Below are 17,309 nucleotides of genomic sequence, written 5' to 3' on the forward strand. Positions count from 1 at the left end.
TGTGGGCCACCAGCAGGACACGTGACAAAGCCTCTGATGACCTCCCGCGAGCAGGCGGGTAGAGAAACGCGAGCCGCGCGGCTGAACAGCTGGCCCGGAAGGAGGCTGGCACCGGGAAACCTCGGGAGGGCCCGGCCTCAGCCCTGGGATTTGTTGCTAGAGGGCAAGTGGGAATCATAAATAGAAATTCCAAGATTACCTCAAAGCCCGACGCGTGCCAAGACGTAATTGAGCCGGGCAGCGGGTGCCCGGGGAGCAGAGGTGCAAGCCAGCCCGGAGGCACGCCTGCCAGGACACCCGGGGGGGCGGGCGCCTGCGTCAGCCGGGCACCGCTCCACCAGGGGCGTCAAGGAGCAAGGACACCGCCGGCCGGAGGTGCCCAGGTGCACGCGCTGGGCACGTGGCGGGAGGGCCCCGTAACCGCCCCGTGCTCGAAACGAGAGTGGTAACGACCACCCGTCATTATTACGACTTATTATGACGTTGCTGGTGTTTCTCCAACTCACAGCCGTTGGTTTCGTCTCCGGCGTCAGGCATCCCTCGTGATGATGATGAGAGACAGACGCTGATGGGGTGTCCACTCCACGCCCAGGGCTGCTGGCCCCCACCCCCCCTTCGGACCAAGGCTAACAGCTGCCCACGTGCCCAGAGCTCGGGCGCCGCACGATTCACCTCGAGCGACTTAATTCTCACAAGCACCCGGTTTGCTGATGGGGACACCGAGGCCCGGGAAGCAGGTGCTGGTTCAGGAATCACCGGAAGCTCCTCTCCTCCGAGAACGATTTCATTCTGGAGCTGGGAGAGGCGGGCCGGTCCCCACCCGCCCGCGGCCCCAGCTCGGCTGGAAGTCGGGGTGTCGGGAGACGCACCCCACGTTTCCCGAGGCCTGTTCTCAAGGAGGAGCCTGAGGAACGTTGCGTAAGACACTCCAACAGTCTCTGGGGGAGACACCAGGGCTTCCCCCCAAACGTCCTCACTCAGCGCAAGCCGGGACCGCCGGACGGCGGCAGGCCGTCTCCGGGGCGAGCATTTAGTACCAGGCGGAAGTAATTAGTCAGCTTGAGCATCACTTCAGGGATGAAGGATAGCGCTGCCTGCGTTAATTGCCGGGGAAAACGGATTTAGAGAAATTACACCAGAAAACCACACCGGTCACTTCAGGGCTAAGGAAACAATCACAGAAGCCGCAGGAGCCTCGGGCCCTGCGGCAGGTGGGTGAGCGTGGCCCCGGGAAAACGGGGGACCCCCGGAAGCCAAGGGCGTCGCCCGGGCGCGGAGGCCAAGACAGGGTCCTCCTAAGGCCCGAGTTCCTGCTTATGAAATTAATACCCGTCAAGGAAATTAATACTGTCACTGGAGACGATCCAAGGAACAGAAAAGTCTGAAAAAAGAGAAATAACCCCACAGGCCCCCTTCCCCGGGGGGTTAACGTTTCCTTTCCTTTTCTTCTGTGCCTGTTCCGGGGGGGCCGGTGTGACTGAGCTGATACTGTGCCGGTCATTCTGACCCTGCCCTGTCCACCCAGTTTAAAGGCACCATTTCCCGTCGGCACCGAGGACGCTTTGCAGGCACAATTTCTTCTCTTGTTAATTCTCACCTGAGGCTATGTTTTCCATTGATTTTTGTTTTTTTAGAGAGTGGGAGGGAGAAACATTGATGTGAGAGGCGCACCGACCGGCCGCCTCCCACGCTCCCCTGACCGGGGCCAGGGGTTAACCCTGCAACCCGGGCACGTGCCCTTGACAGGAATCGAACCCGAGGCCCTCCAGCGCGCGGGCCGACGCTCCAAGCACGGAGCCGCGCCGGCCGGGCTCGCGCGCGCGGTTTTTAACGCTTCCCTGTGACCCCCGGCAGAGGCACGAGGTCCCTGGACCACCTCCCTGCGGCCCGACCCACCCCCTTGCTCTCGGCGACGCCGGGCGCTCTGCCGGTTTCCTGCGTCATTTCCTAGGAGGGTCCCCCGAGGCGGAGCCACACACCGTCACGCGGGTGTCCATTCTCCCACGCGGCCGCCGCGAGTGCTGTCCCCAGCGACAGGGACAGTAATAAAAACAACGCGCCTGCCAATCTGAAAATGAAAACGGGCCCCTTACGGTCCGTTCCGGTACCTGCGCTTTGCCCACTTGTACGCCCAGCCCATCGGGGCCTCGCTCACGAACCTCTGAGCCGTGGCCGGGGGGGGGGACCCCAGCTTCTCCACCCACCCGCTGCTTACCCGCGGGCAGCAACCTGCGCGGGCCTCGGGGTCCTTACGCACACAGCGGGGTAAGAAGAGATGCTGGTCATACAGTGAGGGTCAGTGGGGACAGGGCGGTGCCCATGGGGACACGGGGCCCATTGCCCCACGATGGTATTTGCCCTCTTGATGGTCACCCTTTGCTTGTATTACGAGCGGTTCTTGAATGAAGGATGCTTTCCTTTGGGAAGGGATGCCAGGAGCAGGACTTAGTTTCCAAACGGGGAGCTCGCGGAAGGAGGACCGTCCCGGTCTCGACGAGATTAACGCGGCACCTGCCTCAACTGTTTGTTTTTTAATTCTCACCGAGGATATTTTTTCACTGCTTCTCAGAGACAGCGGAAGGGAGCGCGAGAGAATCATCGATACGAGAGAGAAACATCGATGTGCGACACGGCGATCCGCTGCCTCCTGAAGGCGCCCCGCCCGGGCCCGGGGATCGAGCCTGCAACTGAGGTACGTGCCCTTGACCAGAATCGAACCCGGGACCCTTCATTCCACGGGCCGGCGCTCTAACCACGGAGCCACACCGCCCGGGGCCGCCTCCGCTCTTTAGCCGGGACGCCACACGAGGAGGTTCAGAAGCCAACGCCACCAGGCCGGCCCGTCGCCCTCCCGCCTGCCCGTCGGCGCCCCGGGCGGCGTCCCGAGGCGTCTGCCAACACTGCCACCCGAGCTGCGCCCGTGGTCCCCATCCCGTGAGCGTGGGCCGGCCACCAGGTCCCTGTGCGCTGATGCCCAGCCGGGGGTCCCTGGGAGAGGCCGACGGGCCGTCAGTGTGGCGAGACCCCGAAAGACATCCACACGACGCTCCGGCCTCCACGTCCCCCTCATCGCTCGAAAGCTGTCACCCACGGGCCCCACGATCTCCCTACGACTCCCCATAGTGCCCTTTCCCGCCCGGCTCCTGGGGGTCAGGAGACGTAACAGGAGGATCTCCAAGGAGAATCAGCTCCTGTCAGCAAACAGGTCTGGGCTGGGTGTCCTGTCGCCGCCGGGAGGGACGGCCGTGGGCCTTCGCCGCTCCTGGCTGGTACAGTCCCCGTCCTTCCAGCTCGCCCGCCCTGCCCCGGCCGCCTGCTCTCTCCCTGGGCTCACCCTGCCCCCGGCCCATCTTCTCTCGAGCACGGCTCTGCCCGCGGGTCCCCACGGGGACACTTGGCTCCCACTGCCTCGCCCAGTCCCAAAGCTCGCTGGGGACACCCCCGTGGCACCAGCCCCCGGGGGCTCCAGCACACGGAGCTGCTCACGGCCCGTGGGGCCGCCGCGTTCAGCGACCCTCGTGGGGCATCGTCTCCGCTCCAGCGCCGAGGGGAAGGTGGCCTCTTGCAGGGAACGTCACCCGAAGCTTTTGCTTCTTGGTGGCGGGGTGAGGGGAGGCCGGCAAAGGAAACAACAAACTCCTCCCAGCTGCCCGGGCGGGGGAGACACGCACGCCAGGGGGTCGGCGCCCGGGAGACGCACGCGCCACGGGACCCCGCGCGGCGGGGTGGAGGCGGGCGCCAGGACCGTGCCCAGAAGGCAGAGTGACGCTCTGCAGACGCCGAAGATGCTGCAGAGAGAGGAGTCACTTCCAGCGTGGCCCCTGGACCCTGAGCTCAAACTCCAGCAGGCGTTTTTATTTTATTTTTAAAAAATCCTCACGCAAGGATTTTTTTTCCATTGCTTTTCAGAGAGCGTGGAAGAGAGAGAGGGAGAGAGACACGGGTGTGAGGAAGTCACATCGATTGGCTGCTTCCCGCATGCACCCCGACCGGGGCTGGGGAGCGAGTCTGCAACCAAGAATCGCACCCGGGACCCTAGGGTCTGGGGGCCGCCGCTCTAACCCCTGAGCCAAAGTGGCCAGGGCCCAGCGGGCGTTTTTAAAGAGAAAGTGCAACATCAGCGCACCCAGGGGTGCTTCCCAAGAGCAGACAGAAGGGAGGCTGGGTGGGGCAACCCGACAGGGACGGGACCACGGCCCCCGCCCGGGACCCCCCACCCTGCACTGCAGCAAGAGCCCAGGGCCCCCTGGACCCAGGATGGCTCCTCGCCCAAACGAAGGCCCCCCCGAGACACGTGAGTCCGTTTAAAACAATCCCGACCAGGCTGAAGCTTTTCACTAAAAATGTACAAAGTGGTCTATTGGAAAAAAACACAGCCGTGAGGCCACCGGAGACGTCAATATTCCAGAGAGAACCCGGCAGCCGGGACAGCTCGGCGAAGAGTCTGAGTCTTTTTCCTCCAGGCCCCTGAAGGAGAATTTCTGAGCCCTCCTGGCAGCCTTGGAAATGAGCTGGGAGGAGCCCGGCTCCCAGGGCCCAGACCCCCGTCCCAGAGCCGGTGCGGGGCTGTGGCTGTGGGGGGCCCGCTCCTCCTCGCGTCATTTGTGACGTGATAATGCCACAGGGCCCCACTGCCTCTTAGGGTCGGGCCGTCACCCAGCCCTAGAGCCCCGGGACTCGGAGGTCACCCAGCCCTAGAGCCCCGGGGCTCGGAGGTCACCCAGCCCTAGAGCCCCGGGGCTCGGAGGTCACCCAGCCCTAGAGCCCCGGGGCTCGGAGGTCACCCAGCCCTAGAGCCCCGGGGCTCGGAGGTCACCCAGCCCTAGAGCCCCGGGGCTCGGAGGGCACCCAGCCCTAGAGCCCCGGGGCTCGGAGGGCACCCAGCGTATAGAATCTGTTCCGAGCGGCAGATGTATCCGCCGAGTGAAGAGCTACGTCGAAGGAGGAGCTCTGGCAGAAGTGTAGAAAGTCTTCATTTTTTATCTTCACCGGAGGATGTGTTTGCATTGACTTGAGACAGAGGAAGGGGGAGGGAGAGAGAGAAACATCGATCGGCTGCCTCCCGTCATCACCCCGACCGAGGGTTCAATCTGCAACCTGAGCATGTGCCCTGGCCAGGGACTGACCCTGCGACCCTTCGGTGCGCGGACGATGCTCCAGCCAACCGGGCCACCAGCCAGGGCTGTAGAAACTCCTAATGCCCCCCGTTTCCGCGGGGCCTTCTCCGCCCGGCCCGGGCCCGCCAAACCCCGGGCAGCTCTGCTTCCCCGGCCAAGGGCGGCCCCGATGCGCTCCGCGGCAGCCCCACGCCTCTTTATTGATTAGTTTATTAAGGAAACAACCCAAGGAGCTTAACAACAGGGGCTGTGCGTACATCTGGGATCCTCATTAATTATTTAAGACCAACAGCAGCTCTGCCAACCCACTGGAGCCCCCTCGCCCCCTCCCTCACGCACGAGAACACACCCGAAGGGCTCACATCACACCTGCGTCTAGAGGCTGACTCAGCCCAGCGTCTCTGCATCTCCACGAGGTCACGAATCGAGTTAACCTGTGAAACCACGGTGGGCTCCCGTCTCCGTCACTCAGGACCCCCCCCCGCAGTTTAACTGGATGAGGGTCTCTCTCTCCATCCCAGCCGGGCTCCGACTGGTCCCTCGTAATTTAAATACAGTTTCAGCAAGTAAAACGAGACCAACGCAAGTTGCAGCGCCTTCTCCACGGCACCGGCTCGCTCTCCAGGGCCCTTCCTCCGCGTCCCCATCGCCGTGTCCTGAGGAACAGCAAGGAGCCGAGCGCCCCCGGGAGCCCAGGCGGAGCAGAGAGCAGCGGCTCCAGCGACCGTCCCTCCGCGGCCTGGGCCGCCTGCCTCCTTTAGAGAACGACCGCGCGTCTGGCGGCCCAACGGCGGGACCACCACGTGGCCGGGCGGATGCCGCGCGTCCACTCCCTCTACCTGCACGTGGGTTTCCGACGCGGACGGGACAGGGCTCGGGGGGAGCACCGAGAAACGCTGTTCCCAGAAACGCGAACTCCAGCGAGGGCCGGGGGCGCTCACCCAACCGCCTAAAAATAATCTTTCCGAGGACAACACATTCCGGTGTCCTTCATAGTTCCAAAGAGTAACACGTCCGTTTGCACAACCAGACTGAAAGCGACACCTCAACCCACAAAAGGGCCTGGAGCCCAGAGGTGCTGGCGACGTGGGCCCCGACGCACGAGACTGGCGGCTCCGGGGGACGCCGCAGGAGCACGGCGCCCGCGTCTCGTGGGATCTTTACGCGAAGAACGCTCCCCTCCTCCTACCTGCCAGCGAGCGCTGCTCTCCCAAGCACCCGAGTCGGGGGTTCCCTTTCTGTGCCGTCACCTTCAGACGCCCCCTGGCCCACGCGCCGTGGCCTTCGAGGCCACCTTCCACCCACGGGCTCGTTACTGCAACTTACACCTCAGCCAGCTCTTCGTCGCCAACGTCACAGGCCTCACGCACGCCAGAGCCACAAAACTGTCCTTCCACATGCCCTTGGGGCCCGAGAGTGGGCGACGACCCCTCTTGGTGCCGCTCACAGTCACAGAGAAATCGCCTGTGGGTCACGTCCCGTGTCCCAATGTCACGGCGAGCACACTTCTCTCCCGTCTACTTCAGCGGCGGCGGCCAAGTTCCACATGCATTTCCGCGTCCCCAGGGAGTTACAGCCAAGGCCTCAAGGACAACCCAGACTCACAAGTCCACGGTGGGCGGGAATAACTGAGCGCGAGTCCACGCCAGCCACCGCGAGTAGCCACCGCGGGCCCAGTGGCCCTGCTGTCCAGACCCCGGGCCCCGACGTCAGAGAGTCGGCGCTCTCCCCAAGCGAAAAGATACCAACACCTGTGTCCCTACCTCAATCAAGAAGTCCCCGGTCCTCAGTCCGGCTTGCCACGCCACCCCGCCTTCATCCACGGACTCCAGGTACTGCAGGGCCGGGAACGCCGGCGTCGGCGTGAACTCCTCAATGGGCGTATCCGCTGGGGAGGGAAAGACGGGCAGCTCATCACAAGCCTGGCAGAGGTCTCCAAGGCGGCAGCCCCGGCCCCCCCAGGACCCCGAGAGGAAGACGCGTGTTCTCCCGCTGGCAGCGGGTGGTCCAGGCCAGCCCTCCTCTGCCAAGGGCTCGACACCCACAGCCACAGGTCGGCACCAGCTCGGGCAATGCAGCCGAGGGCACCGTGGTGCCACCACACCTCTGGGCCTCTCTGCTGGAGCCTCGGACTGCGTGCTCCGCGGTGCACGTCTACATGGGCACGCCTGTCATTTTCTTTAAAAGCATCGGTGACTAAACATTTTCAGTTCTAAAAATGGAAAAGTTCCCCCATAACCACACAGAGCTACAGAAGCACCCGGGTGAGCCGCTTGCCAAGTCTACGTCTGCGTAGACCGCAGCCGGGGAACGCGCCCCGGAGCCCGGGCGCAACGCGGCGCCCACCCCGTGGGAGGCTGCAGATGCCAGACCCCCTCTTGACCTGCCTCTGTGGGTGCCCGGCTCCCTGCGACCACTCTGTGGCCAGCGGTCATGGGAGGGCCGGGCCCCTGGCGGGCCCCCCAGCAGCTGCCCGGGGAAATTCTAGGGCAAGAGATGGACCTTGCTGGGTGGTCCCGAGCGGCCGGGGGTGGGGGCGGGAAGATGAAGGCTGCCCCGGTGGGGGAGGGGAGATGCTCGCACGGACGGGCATGGACGGGCACGGACACCCACGGGGACGGTCATCTTTTCTCGCTCTCTGGACAGATGGCTGCCAGGGCTGCATGAGCCCCGGCAGGTGGGGCGCCACCCGGGAGGAGGCCCCCCCCGCGCAGGTGCGGGGCTCCAGCCCGGCAGGGCGGCCCTGGGAGGAAACTTCCACATGGCTAACCCACACACGCGGCGGACAGATGTCTCCTCGCACGGGAGCCGATGCCATTTTGTTTCCTTTCAGGAGACCCAAGCCGGGGGCTGGCGGTGGGGGCTCCGCCGCGGAACGCACCCCCAGAGCCCCCCGCCGCGGGCCACGGGGCGCGCCGCGGGGACCCTCTCGCCCGCACGTCCTTAGCAAAGTCACCTCAGGGGCAGGCGCGCGGCCGCCGGCCCCGCCTGGAGCCCAAGCCCACTCCCCGCACGGGGCGGTTTCCAGTTCCCGGAACTCGGCACCGGGTCGCCCCGGGGCCCCGAGACCAGGAGCGCCGGGTGCGGGCGCCCCGGGGCTGAAGCAAGCCACCCGCAGATCAGACCCGGGGCGTTAAAGAAAGGGTGGGGGGAGGGAGGGCGCGAGCTCGTTCCGGGCGATCTCGTGTACGGAGGATTAAACGTATTCCTAAAGGGAGCCCCGGTGCTCTCGGGGCCAGGCAGCCCGCTAGAGCGCACGGTTGTCTAGCAACCGAGTGCCCCCAGGAAAAAAGCTGCTTTCCCCGAGCTGGGGAATGTCTTTCATCCAGGCGTGCACACCGCACACACACACACGCACACACGCGCGCACACACGCGCGCACACACATGTGCATGCAGCCAGGCCGGCGGCCGCCGCTCTTACCTTTGGCCCCGCGCAGGACAAACCCGAAGCCTTCATTGTCTTTCTTCTGCAGGACCACGGCCTTCTCGTCGACGAGGCAGTCGCTGTGGAGAGAATTCCGGGGATAGCGACCATTACTGTGGCCCGTCATCACCGTGGCTGCTCCTCCGCCGGGCACGCTCATGATCCCAGCCAATTAATCACCCAGCTCGGGATCCAGGCAGCAGGGAGGGAGCTGGGCGGCGCAGGGCGCGGGAGGAGCGAGGGGGCCGGGGGGCAGGCGGGCGGGCGCGGCGGGCCGGGCGGGGGGGCCGGGCGCGGGCAGGGCGGCCGGCATGGTGGGGAGGCGAGCGCGGGGCGGAAAGTGGCCCGGAGGAAGGAGCCCGGCGGCTGCGCCCAGGAGCCCGGCCAGACGCGTCTTCCAGGGAGCAAATGAAATCGGCTGGATGAGAAATGAGGCAGCAGTTTTTTTTTTTCCTCTTTTTTTCTTTCCTTCTTCTTGAAAGGTTTTTAAAAAAAAAAAAAAAAAAATCAGATTCTATTTGCTCCCTGCGTGAGCCGGCAGGGAGACGCAGCACCCCTCCCTCTCGGTCCGCGGCGACGCGGTGCCCCCACAATCAACGGCGTCACCCCGTGCGGGGAACCGCAGGCTGGCGGAAGGGGCGGCCGGCTCTGCGCGGGCTGGCGGGCGGGGGCTGCTGGGGAGGCAGGTCGCTCCTCCCGCCCGGGCCACTGACGACACAGCCTCCCCTGGGGCTGGATGAGTTTTGGGGCCCGGAGAGGGGGGCTCTCCCTCTGACAGACAATCTAAAGCCACACGGCCCGCCTCTTGGCACAGCGTTTTTTGTGTTTTTTTTTTTAAAGGAAAGAAACCCAAAGATACAACTTTAATTCAGCTGTCAAAGGCTTTACAGGAAGGCACTCTGCCACGTGGTCCACCCCCAGAGGCACCGGGTGCAGGGCAGGGTGGACTTCCCGGCAGGCCGGCTGCAAGACCTGGGCTAACCGGGGGCCTCCCCCGCCTTGGGGGGCTGCATCCTCCAGGACGCTGCTGCTGGCTGCTGGCTGCTGCCTGGAGTAAGCCAGAAGCAGGGTCCTGTGCAGGGGGGACAGAGGCACCCAGGGGAGGCTCTCTCCAGGGTCCCAAAGGTCCCGCCCGCAGGGGCCCCTGGCAGAAAGGCTACGGGGGGCCCAGAAGAACCCAGGAGGCCCCCGTCCCGGAGGGGGCGCTGGGGACACAGAGAGCCACATGCTGACGGGTTTCAAGTCCAGACGACTGAAGGTCAGCTCTGCCCGGCACTCGATCTGCCGCCTGCAGGAAGCACGTGGCCCCACTATGCAGCCACCTGGGAGCAGCGCAGCCAAGCCGGACAGGTGGCCCCTGGAGGAGGGGGGCACAGGGGTCCTTGGACCAGCTGACAGGCAGCAGCTGAGCACTTCCCACCCCACAGGTGAGGCAGGGGGGCTTCGGAGAGGTTGGGGGACACGGCTGGAGACGCACACGTGTCCTGACCCACTCCCAGGCCCCCTGCCCCTGCATCAGACACCCATGCAAAGAAATTCACCGGGGTGACCCTGTCTCCCAGGGAAGGACCAGCAGAGTGGAGACACACACCTTGACACCTGGTAGACCATGCCGTCCAAGGCGGCCTAAACGCTCCGGAGGTGGGGTTCAGTCCCTGAGCTCCCACTTGGCCTCCACCCCGGGCCAGCCTGCTCAGGGCAGGGAGCCCCAGCTCTGGGAGCTTGGTTGTGACCGTAAGGCCCTGCAGCCCACCAGACGGGTGTGAAGCATGGTCAGGAGTCCAGCCCCGTGGGAGCCCACGGGCAGGGTCCCATGGCCGGCCTGCCCAATAGTTAGCAAGTGACGGGCTCGCTGAACCTCAGTTTCTCCTCATATTACAAGGCGGGGAAAACCACAGGCCTCCTGGGATCCTCGTGAGGTTGGACGGGTCGATACCGAGGCTGGTGCAGCGGAAAGGGAGAGCCCCAGGGAGCCGTCCCAGACCACCACAGGGAACCGCAGCCAGAACCACAGGAGTGGGGGGTGCTGAGGGCAGGTGGGGGCTCTGCAGCAGACCCTCCGCCAGGCCTCTCCCCCTTTCTCTCTCCACAGCCTCCCTCCACCACCAGCCTCTGAACTTCTCAGGGGAAGGGCCACCGGCCCCATGGCTCACTCCGGGCTGGGCAGGTGCAGACCCCACAGCCCACTCCTGCCCCTTCTCTGGGGAAGGCTCTCCAAGGGCCCCGGCCACCAAAGCCACGGCTTTTAACTCCTAAACTCTCTGCGTGAGTGGCCATCGGCAAGCAGCCCTGACCTGGGAAATAGGATCCCACTCAGACGGCCCTGTTCTCCCTGGCGACACATTTCCCAACACCCGCCCCTGCCCAGCACAGAGGGGAACCTGTCCGGGGCTCCAGGCACACAGCCCTTCTGCGGCCAACTCCGGTCCTGCCTCGGGCTTCGGGTGCCGTACGGACGACCTGCACATTCCTACCAGCTGTCCCATCTGACGCCGGGATGTGTTAGGGGCAATGCAGCCGGCTGGGTGCTTGCTGGCTCCCTCCCTACTGACCACACAGGGCAGGGGAGACCTGCGCCGGTGGGCGAGGGATGGCATCAGCTCAAATCCCAGCTCCGCTCTGACCCCAAGGTCACGCTGACCTTTGGAGCCTCGGGGTCCGGCTCTGCACAGTGGGAAAATAGCAACCGTGCCCGTGACCTCTGGAGGAGCTAATGCACTAACCCATTCGAGCCCGGGCGCAGCGGCCAACCTGAGCAGGGTGGGTGCTTGTAGGTGCCAGCCCCTCCTGGGCCAACGATGACGCTCGCTCCTGAGCCCCGTCCTGGTCCTCTTAGCAAGTCCCAACTCACGGAAGGGAGTTCGCACTCACCCTGTGGCTGCCACTGTCTGCCCCTGAGCCGCGGTGGCCACGTCTGCATGTTCAGAAAACGCCGCAAAGGACAGTCCCCACCTGCTCTTTCCTGGTGATCCCGGGATCGGAACAGCCCCCGCCCCGCCCACCGTGACCCGGCTCACTGACCTGGTGTGAATCCCAACCCAGCCATCCACCAGCTTCACTCCTTAGAGCCTCAGCTTCCCTGCGGGCACAGGACGTTACCACGGAGCGTATTCTTACACCTGCCGTGTAGGGACTTTGAGGAGCAAGTGAGACAAGACCTCCCCCCAAGGCCCACGGGAGCCAGGGTCCCCAACACAGGGAATCTGCCCTCATTAGCATCCCCACGTGTCCCATTGTGCCAAACTCCCCAGGGGACGTGGGGTCCTGAATGGCAGTGCCCTCATCTTTCGGATCACCCGACGCCCACAGCACCCAGTGGGGAGCCACGTGCCCCACAAGGTGTGTGGGATGCAGTGAGGTGAACACAAGCAGGGGTCCAGCAGGGAGGGCCGAGGTGTCAGGGCGGCGGTGGGAGGAACCCGCCGGGAGGGAGAAGCAGGCTCCAGGGAACCCCGACTCCCAGTGGGCCCCCTGCGGAGCGCCTACTGCGCGCAGCTGGCTCGGCCAGGAAGCCCGGGACAAAGTGGAAAGGAGCCCGGGCCTAGAAACTTACTCTCTTCGCGGCAACCTAAGGAAAGCGATGGGAACCTCGAGTGGAAGAGTCCGTCCCTTGACAGAGGCGCTCACGTCTCATCTTGTCGGCAAGCTGCGGGGGGTGCAGGAGGGACCCCACAGAGCCTCCTCGACACCGGGAGACACAGTCCATGTTGAAACTCTCAGGGGGCCGCATGGTGGAGACCACTCACGGTCCCATGTCTCACTCACCCCCCGCTGCGCCACACTAGCTCCCTGAACACACCCGAGAGGGCAGGAGGGTCCCACCCGCTGGCCAGCCTGCAGATGCTCCCAGAGTCCGCTTCACGCGGCCACGGGAGGCCAGGCATCAAGTGGCCTTGAACTGTGGTCCTGACGGGGCCCCAGGATGGGTCCAGGAGGTGGCAGGTGCCAGTGATGACAGCTGGCGCTCGGGATCTGTCAGCCACTGAACAAGCTGTCTTGGCAGCGAGGGCTGGTCCTGGCGGAGGTGTGAACGCAGAGCTGCAGGGAGCCAGGCCTGAGGTGGCCGCAACCTGGGAGCTCTCAGGGCCCCCGGCGGTTCTGTCTGTCCTGCTCCACTGGGGCAGGACCGCAGACGACATTTCACATGGGAGTGTGGGGCACAGCAGGTGGCTTTGCCTGGCCAGCTGCACTCTCCCCGTGGCGCTGGGGCCGGGATTTGGTCTGGGACTTAAGTCCACAAGGGGTTGGGGCCAGTGACTAAGCTGCCACATGAACCAGTGAATTAACGCAGGCATCCCGTCCTGAGTACCTACTAAGCGCCAGGTGATGGACGGGGTACCAGGCATTTTAGAGGGAACAAACCAGGGCCATCTGATCATTAGGGAGATGTCAAGTGTAGAGGGTTGAATGGTGGCCCCGAAAAGGTATATTCAAGGCCTAACCCCCCATACCTGTGAATGTGACCTTACAGTGTAACCCCATTTCTTGAACTTAATTTGTTACTGAAGGAGACTGTTAAAAAACAGACTGACTTTCCCCCATTAGAATTAGTGTAAATTGAATTAATCCATTCCAGACCCCCAGATGATTGTTTTAACCTTTCTTATATACGGTGCATGTCCAACGCACTGTTTAATCTATACGTAAACACTTTCAACACAAAAGGGACACGAGATGTAAATGAAAATTTAGCAAAAAGAAAATGAAATGTATAGTAAAAAATGAAAACAATAATAAACAGAAAAAAAAAAAAAAGACCACAAAAATATTCACAGCACAATTTCCTGAGATGTTAACAACGTGAGGTTTCGTGGTCAACTGACTCACACTCGCATGTTTTCTCCTCTGCTGTCACCTGAGACACACGTGACGGTCATACAGGTGTCATCAGCATGAAAGGGGTGTCGGGTTGAGAAGCGAGCTGTTTGAGATGGAAGAGGTCCGAGAACTGGGGTTTGACTACATTTGGAAACTGGGTCTTTACAGGTGGGATTAGTTGCAAGTTAAGATGAGATCAACCTGGATTCAATGAGAGCCCTAAACCCAAGGACCGGCCCATGTCAGAGGAAACAGGGCGATTCGAGACCCTGAGGCACTGCAGAGAGACTGTGGCAGACGCCGGAGTCCTGCAGCCGCAGAGCAAGGAACGCCAAGGACTGCTGGCTGGCAACCACCAAAGCCAGGAGCCAGAAGAGGGGAGGAAAATCCTCCCCCAGGGCCTCCGGAAGGAGCCCGGCCCTGCGGCACCTCGGTCTCAGGCGTCTGGCCTCCAGACTGGGAGAGAACCCATTTCTGTGGTTTGAAGACCCCAGTCCGCGGTAATTTGTTAGCTTCCCTCTTAATCCAACAGTCACACAAGTGCAGGAAGCGGGGCCGAGAGAATTAGAAGGGGCCCGGAGGACTTCCTGTAGGAGGAAGACCGATGCCTGAGTAGGAATGAACGGGTTGGGAGGCTGGATAGGAGAAGAGGGAGAGGAGAACGTTTTGGACAGAGGTGGACCCACCTGGAGAAAGGTGCTGAGGCCTACCAGAGAGGCAGGAGGGGCCGGTCCCACCGGGCCGAGCATGTCGGCGCCTGCACACCCGGGGCAAGGTCCGGGGTGACAAGAGGCTGGAATGCAGCTTCCGCCAGGCCCGGGGCCCCCATGCTTTCCCCAGTATCACCCAGGAAAGGCAAAGCGATTCAAAAGCAACCGTCCGCTTCGATCTCCCCCAGCCTCCCTCCGCCAGGCCTGACCCCGGCCGAGGGACGCAGGGCTGACCACACACAGTGCCGACCGGGCCCAACAGCCCTGCTTCCATCTAACAGCTCACACATGAGGGTGTGCTATCCCGGATGGTGACAACCTTCCCCAGCCATCGGCACGAAGCTACAGTGACCCTCCCTGCAGGCGGTCAGGACCCCGGGTCCCAGGGCAGGGGTCGGGAGTCAGACGCGGTGCGGACGCGGGTCAGCAGGACGCGGTGCCCGGACTCCAACGAGCAGACCCTCCTAGGGCTTGGGGGGCTGCAGGACTACAAGCCGGCCCCCCGGCAGCCTCGGAGCCGTGTGGGGACCCACACACACGTCTGCGTCTGGAAAATGAAACCCATGGGCTCCAAAGCCCACAGAGCGAACTACAAGGCAGGAACCAGCCTGCGTTTAATCGTCTGAAATCTGACGTGGGGTCCGCGTCACAGCTCATTTTGTCTCCGCAAACACATCACGGCACGTGAAACCCACCCGCGAGCCGGGTTTCCTCACTACGAGAGAATTCCTGGGCGCGCAGACCACGGCAAAGAATTCACAGAGGCCACGGGGAATTAGCGCAGCGAGTTACCGGTAAATGGGCCCATGGGCAGAACTCGCAAAATCACCTCAGAGCTTTTTACCGCCAAAGAAAGGAACATGAATGGGGCCTGCGGGCGTGTTAAATACGGTTGCTTGGGTCTGCAGCTCAGGTGTAGGAACCGCGGATTCGGGGGTGCTGGGACCTGGGGAGACCCCGGGAGGACCCCCGTGGGAGAGATTGGAGGATTCATCGCCCTGGAGCGCTCCTTCCCGCAGCGGTTACGTGGCGGGGGGGGGGGGGGGGGGGGGGGAAGGGGGGGCTGACCTCCAGGGCAGGGAAACTGGAACCCGAGACGGGCCTCGTCTGAATCGCTCCCCATGTCAACCCCTGGCGGTGACAGCCCGATGGAGGCGGGAACGGGGACACTGTTAGAAAGCCGGAGCTCCAGGAATGGGGAGCGGCAGAGCTGTCCTAGAAATCTCCGGGCTCTGCCAGTCAGGACGTTGCGGCCGCACACAGAGCCTGTCAGCTGCTCTGAGGGGGGCCGGGGCCTCCACGGGTGGCCCCGCTGGGCAGAGGTTCCAGGCCTGGGCAGGCGGCCCGGTCACCCCGGCAGCCCTGGCTGCAGAACGGAACAGAGGGCCGCTCCACGGGCGGCAGGGCCAGGGCCAGCCGTTGTCCCTGGGAAGGCCGGTGGCCGAGAGCAAGCCGGAGGGGTTCCCCCAGTCCTCTGTCGCTCCCGGCTGCGGGAGGGCACCTCTGGGCCCTTGGCCACGCGTGCCGCCGCTCCCTGCATCCCGCTTCCCGGCCAGATGAGATGAGCACCTGGCGGTGCCCTCTTGCCCCCCCCCCCCCGGCCAAGCAGGAGGCGGCCGCAGCCCCCGGGGAAGTGAAGCCTCCGCCCGGGCCACCGAGCTCCGCGAGCCTGCGCGGGCTGCTCCTGCGCCGCGTGGGGAGACGGTGCACGTGGGCGACTCATTCACAAACGACACGCTCCGGCGCCGGGGGCCCACCGTGCCCGGGGAGCAGGGCACAGCGTCACGCGGGGCTCGGTCCCCACGGAGCCCGCACGCCCGCGGCCTTCCGGGAGCCCTTCCGACAGCGCCCTGCCCCGCGTTCATCGCGCCCGCTTCCCTCCCCGCCGCCGACTCCACCGGCAACGCGCGGCTCTCCTCACGGAAGCCGTAACGGGCAAAGACTTGATTGAAATTAAATTGTCTCATTATTTGGTAATAAATCACCCCAAAGCGTTTCCTAAACACGAGCAGGCGTGTTACCTGCCAAGAGCGGCTGTCGGGGAGCAGAGACGCAGCGCGAGTGTCTGGGACAATGGGGGCCGCGATCGTGGCTCCCCGTGGGGAGGGGGAGACGTGGTCGGTCGCGGACCCAAAAGGCTGGGAGGGGGCCCCGCCGCACCCAGACAGCTCCGGGACCTCGGCGCCAACATCCTCACCTCAAAATATCAGATTTTTGTAATAAACATGATATTTTATATTATTATTATTATAGTTTTTAATCCTTACCTGAGGATATGTTTATTGATTTTAGAGGGCGAGGGGAGAGAAGCACTGATGTGAGAGAGAAACATTGGTCGGGTGCCTCTCATATGCACCCCGACTGGGGACTGAACCCGCAACCTTTCGGTGTATGGAACGATGCTCCAACTAACTGAGCCACCTGGCCCAGGTGAAAAATTATATTATTTTAAATATAAAATATAATATATCCTATACATCCTCCTTCTTAAAAATACTCCAACGGCTTCCCATCAGAATTGGGTATAAAAACGCAAATTCCCCACCGTGGCTAAGACCCTTTGTGATCTGACCCGTGCCCCGTCTCCTCCTAAGTCTCCAGCAGGGGCTCGTCAAACTCTCTCTTAAAGGGCCTGTAAATATTTCAGGCTCTGTGGTCCCCCGAGGTGCCGGCTGCAACCTCTCACTCTGCTAAACTGTCGCTCAAAGGCAGCCTCGACCCTCCGTAAATGAACGGGCATGGCTGTGTCCCAATAAAACTTTATTTACAAAAGCAGGCGGGGGGGGGGGAGGCAATGGGGCCTGTGGCCTCAGTTTCTTTTAAGACGTGTTCTAAATGTGCTAAAGACACTTGAATCGACACAGATAATACATCTATGTGAGCGTCTCAAAATAAACCATGTGCAGGTACATAGGCTACGAGCTAAGAAAAGTCTTAATGCTCCCACGCATGCCACGGGTTATTGTACCCAGGGGCCCGGCTTGACACAACGTCGGAGCTTCAGAAAAGACCCAGGGAAAACGCATTTTAGAAACGGGGTCACCTGTGAGATGCCCCAGAAAGATTCAGAAGGATCGTATGGAGAACACTTCAGGAAGACAAAGACCGCCCCCCTCCCATCGCTGTGTCTAGGTGTTCGTGCTGAGCTGGCTCCGGGTGAGGGCGGAGCTGAATTCTGGCTTAATTAGGAACAAGAGTAAATATTTTCATTATTACGGTGCCTTGGATGCGCCAGGCC

At 62.9% G+C, this 17,309-nt stretch overlaps 1 protein-coding gene across 1 annotated transcript in view; it reads right to left on the reverse strand.

Annotated features, from left to right (window-relative positions):
• LOC107540356 (SH3 and multiple ankyrin repeat domains protein 2) overlaps nt 1-17,309 on the reverse strand; it is a 214,349-nt gene that overhangs the window by 68,588 nt on the left and 128,452 nt on the right. Inside the window, exons 14-15 of the mRNA XM_087822068.1 lie at nt 8,541-8,623; nt 6,881-7,005 (exon numbers count right to left, since the gene is read on the reverse strand). Of these exons, the coding sequence (XP_087678194.1) occupies nt 6,881-7,005; nt 8,541-8,623 (208 nt within the window). The remainder of the gene's footprint in view (nt 1-6,880; nt 7,006-8,540; nt 8,624-17,309) is intronic.

Source organism: Miniopterus natalensis, chromosome 11, assembly GCF_054644295.1.
Source record: "Miniopterus natalensis isolate mMinNat1 chromosome 11, mMinNat1.hap1, whole genome shotgun sequence".
Lineage (NCBI taxonomy): Eukaryota > Metazoa > Chordata > Mammalia > Chiroptera > Miniopteridae > Miniopterus > Miniopterus natalensis.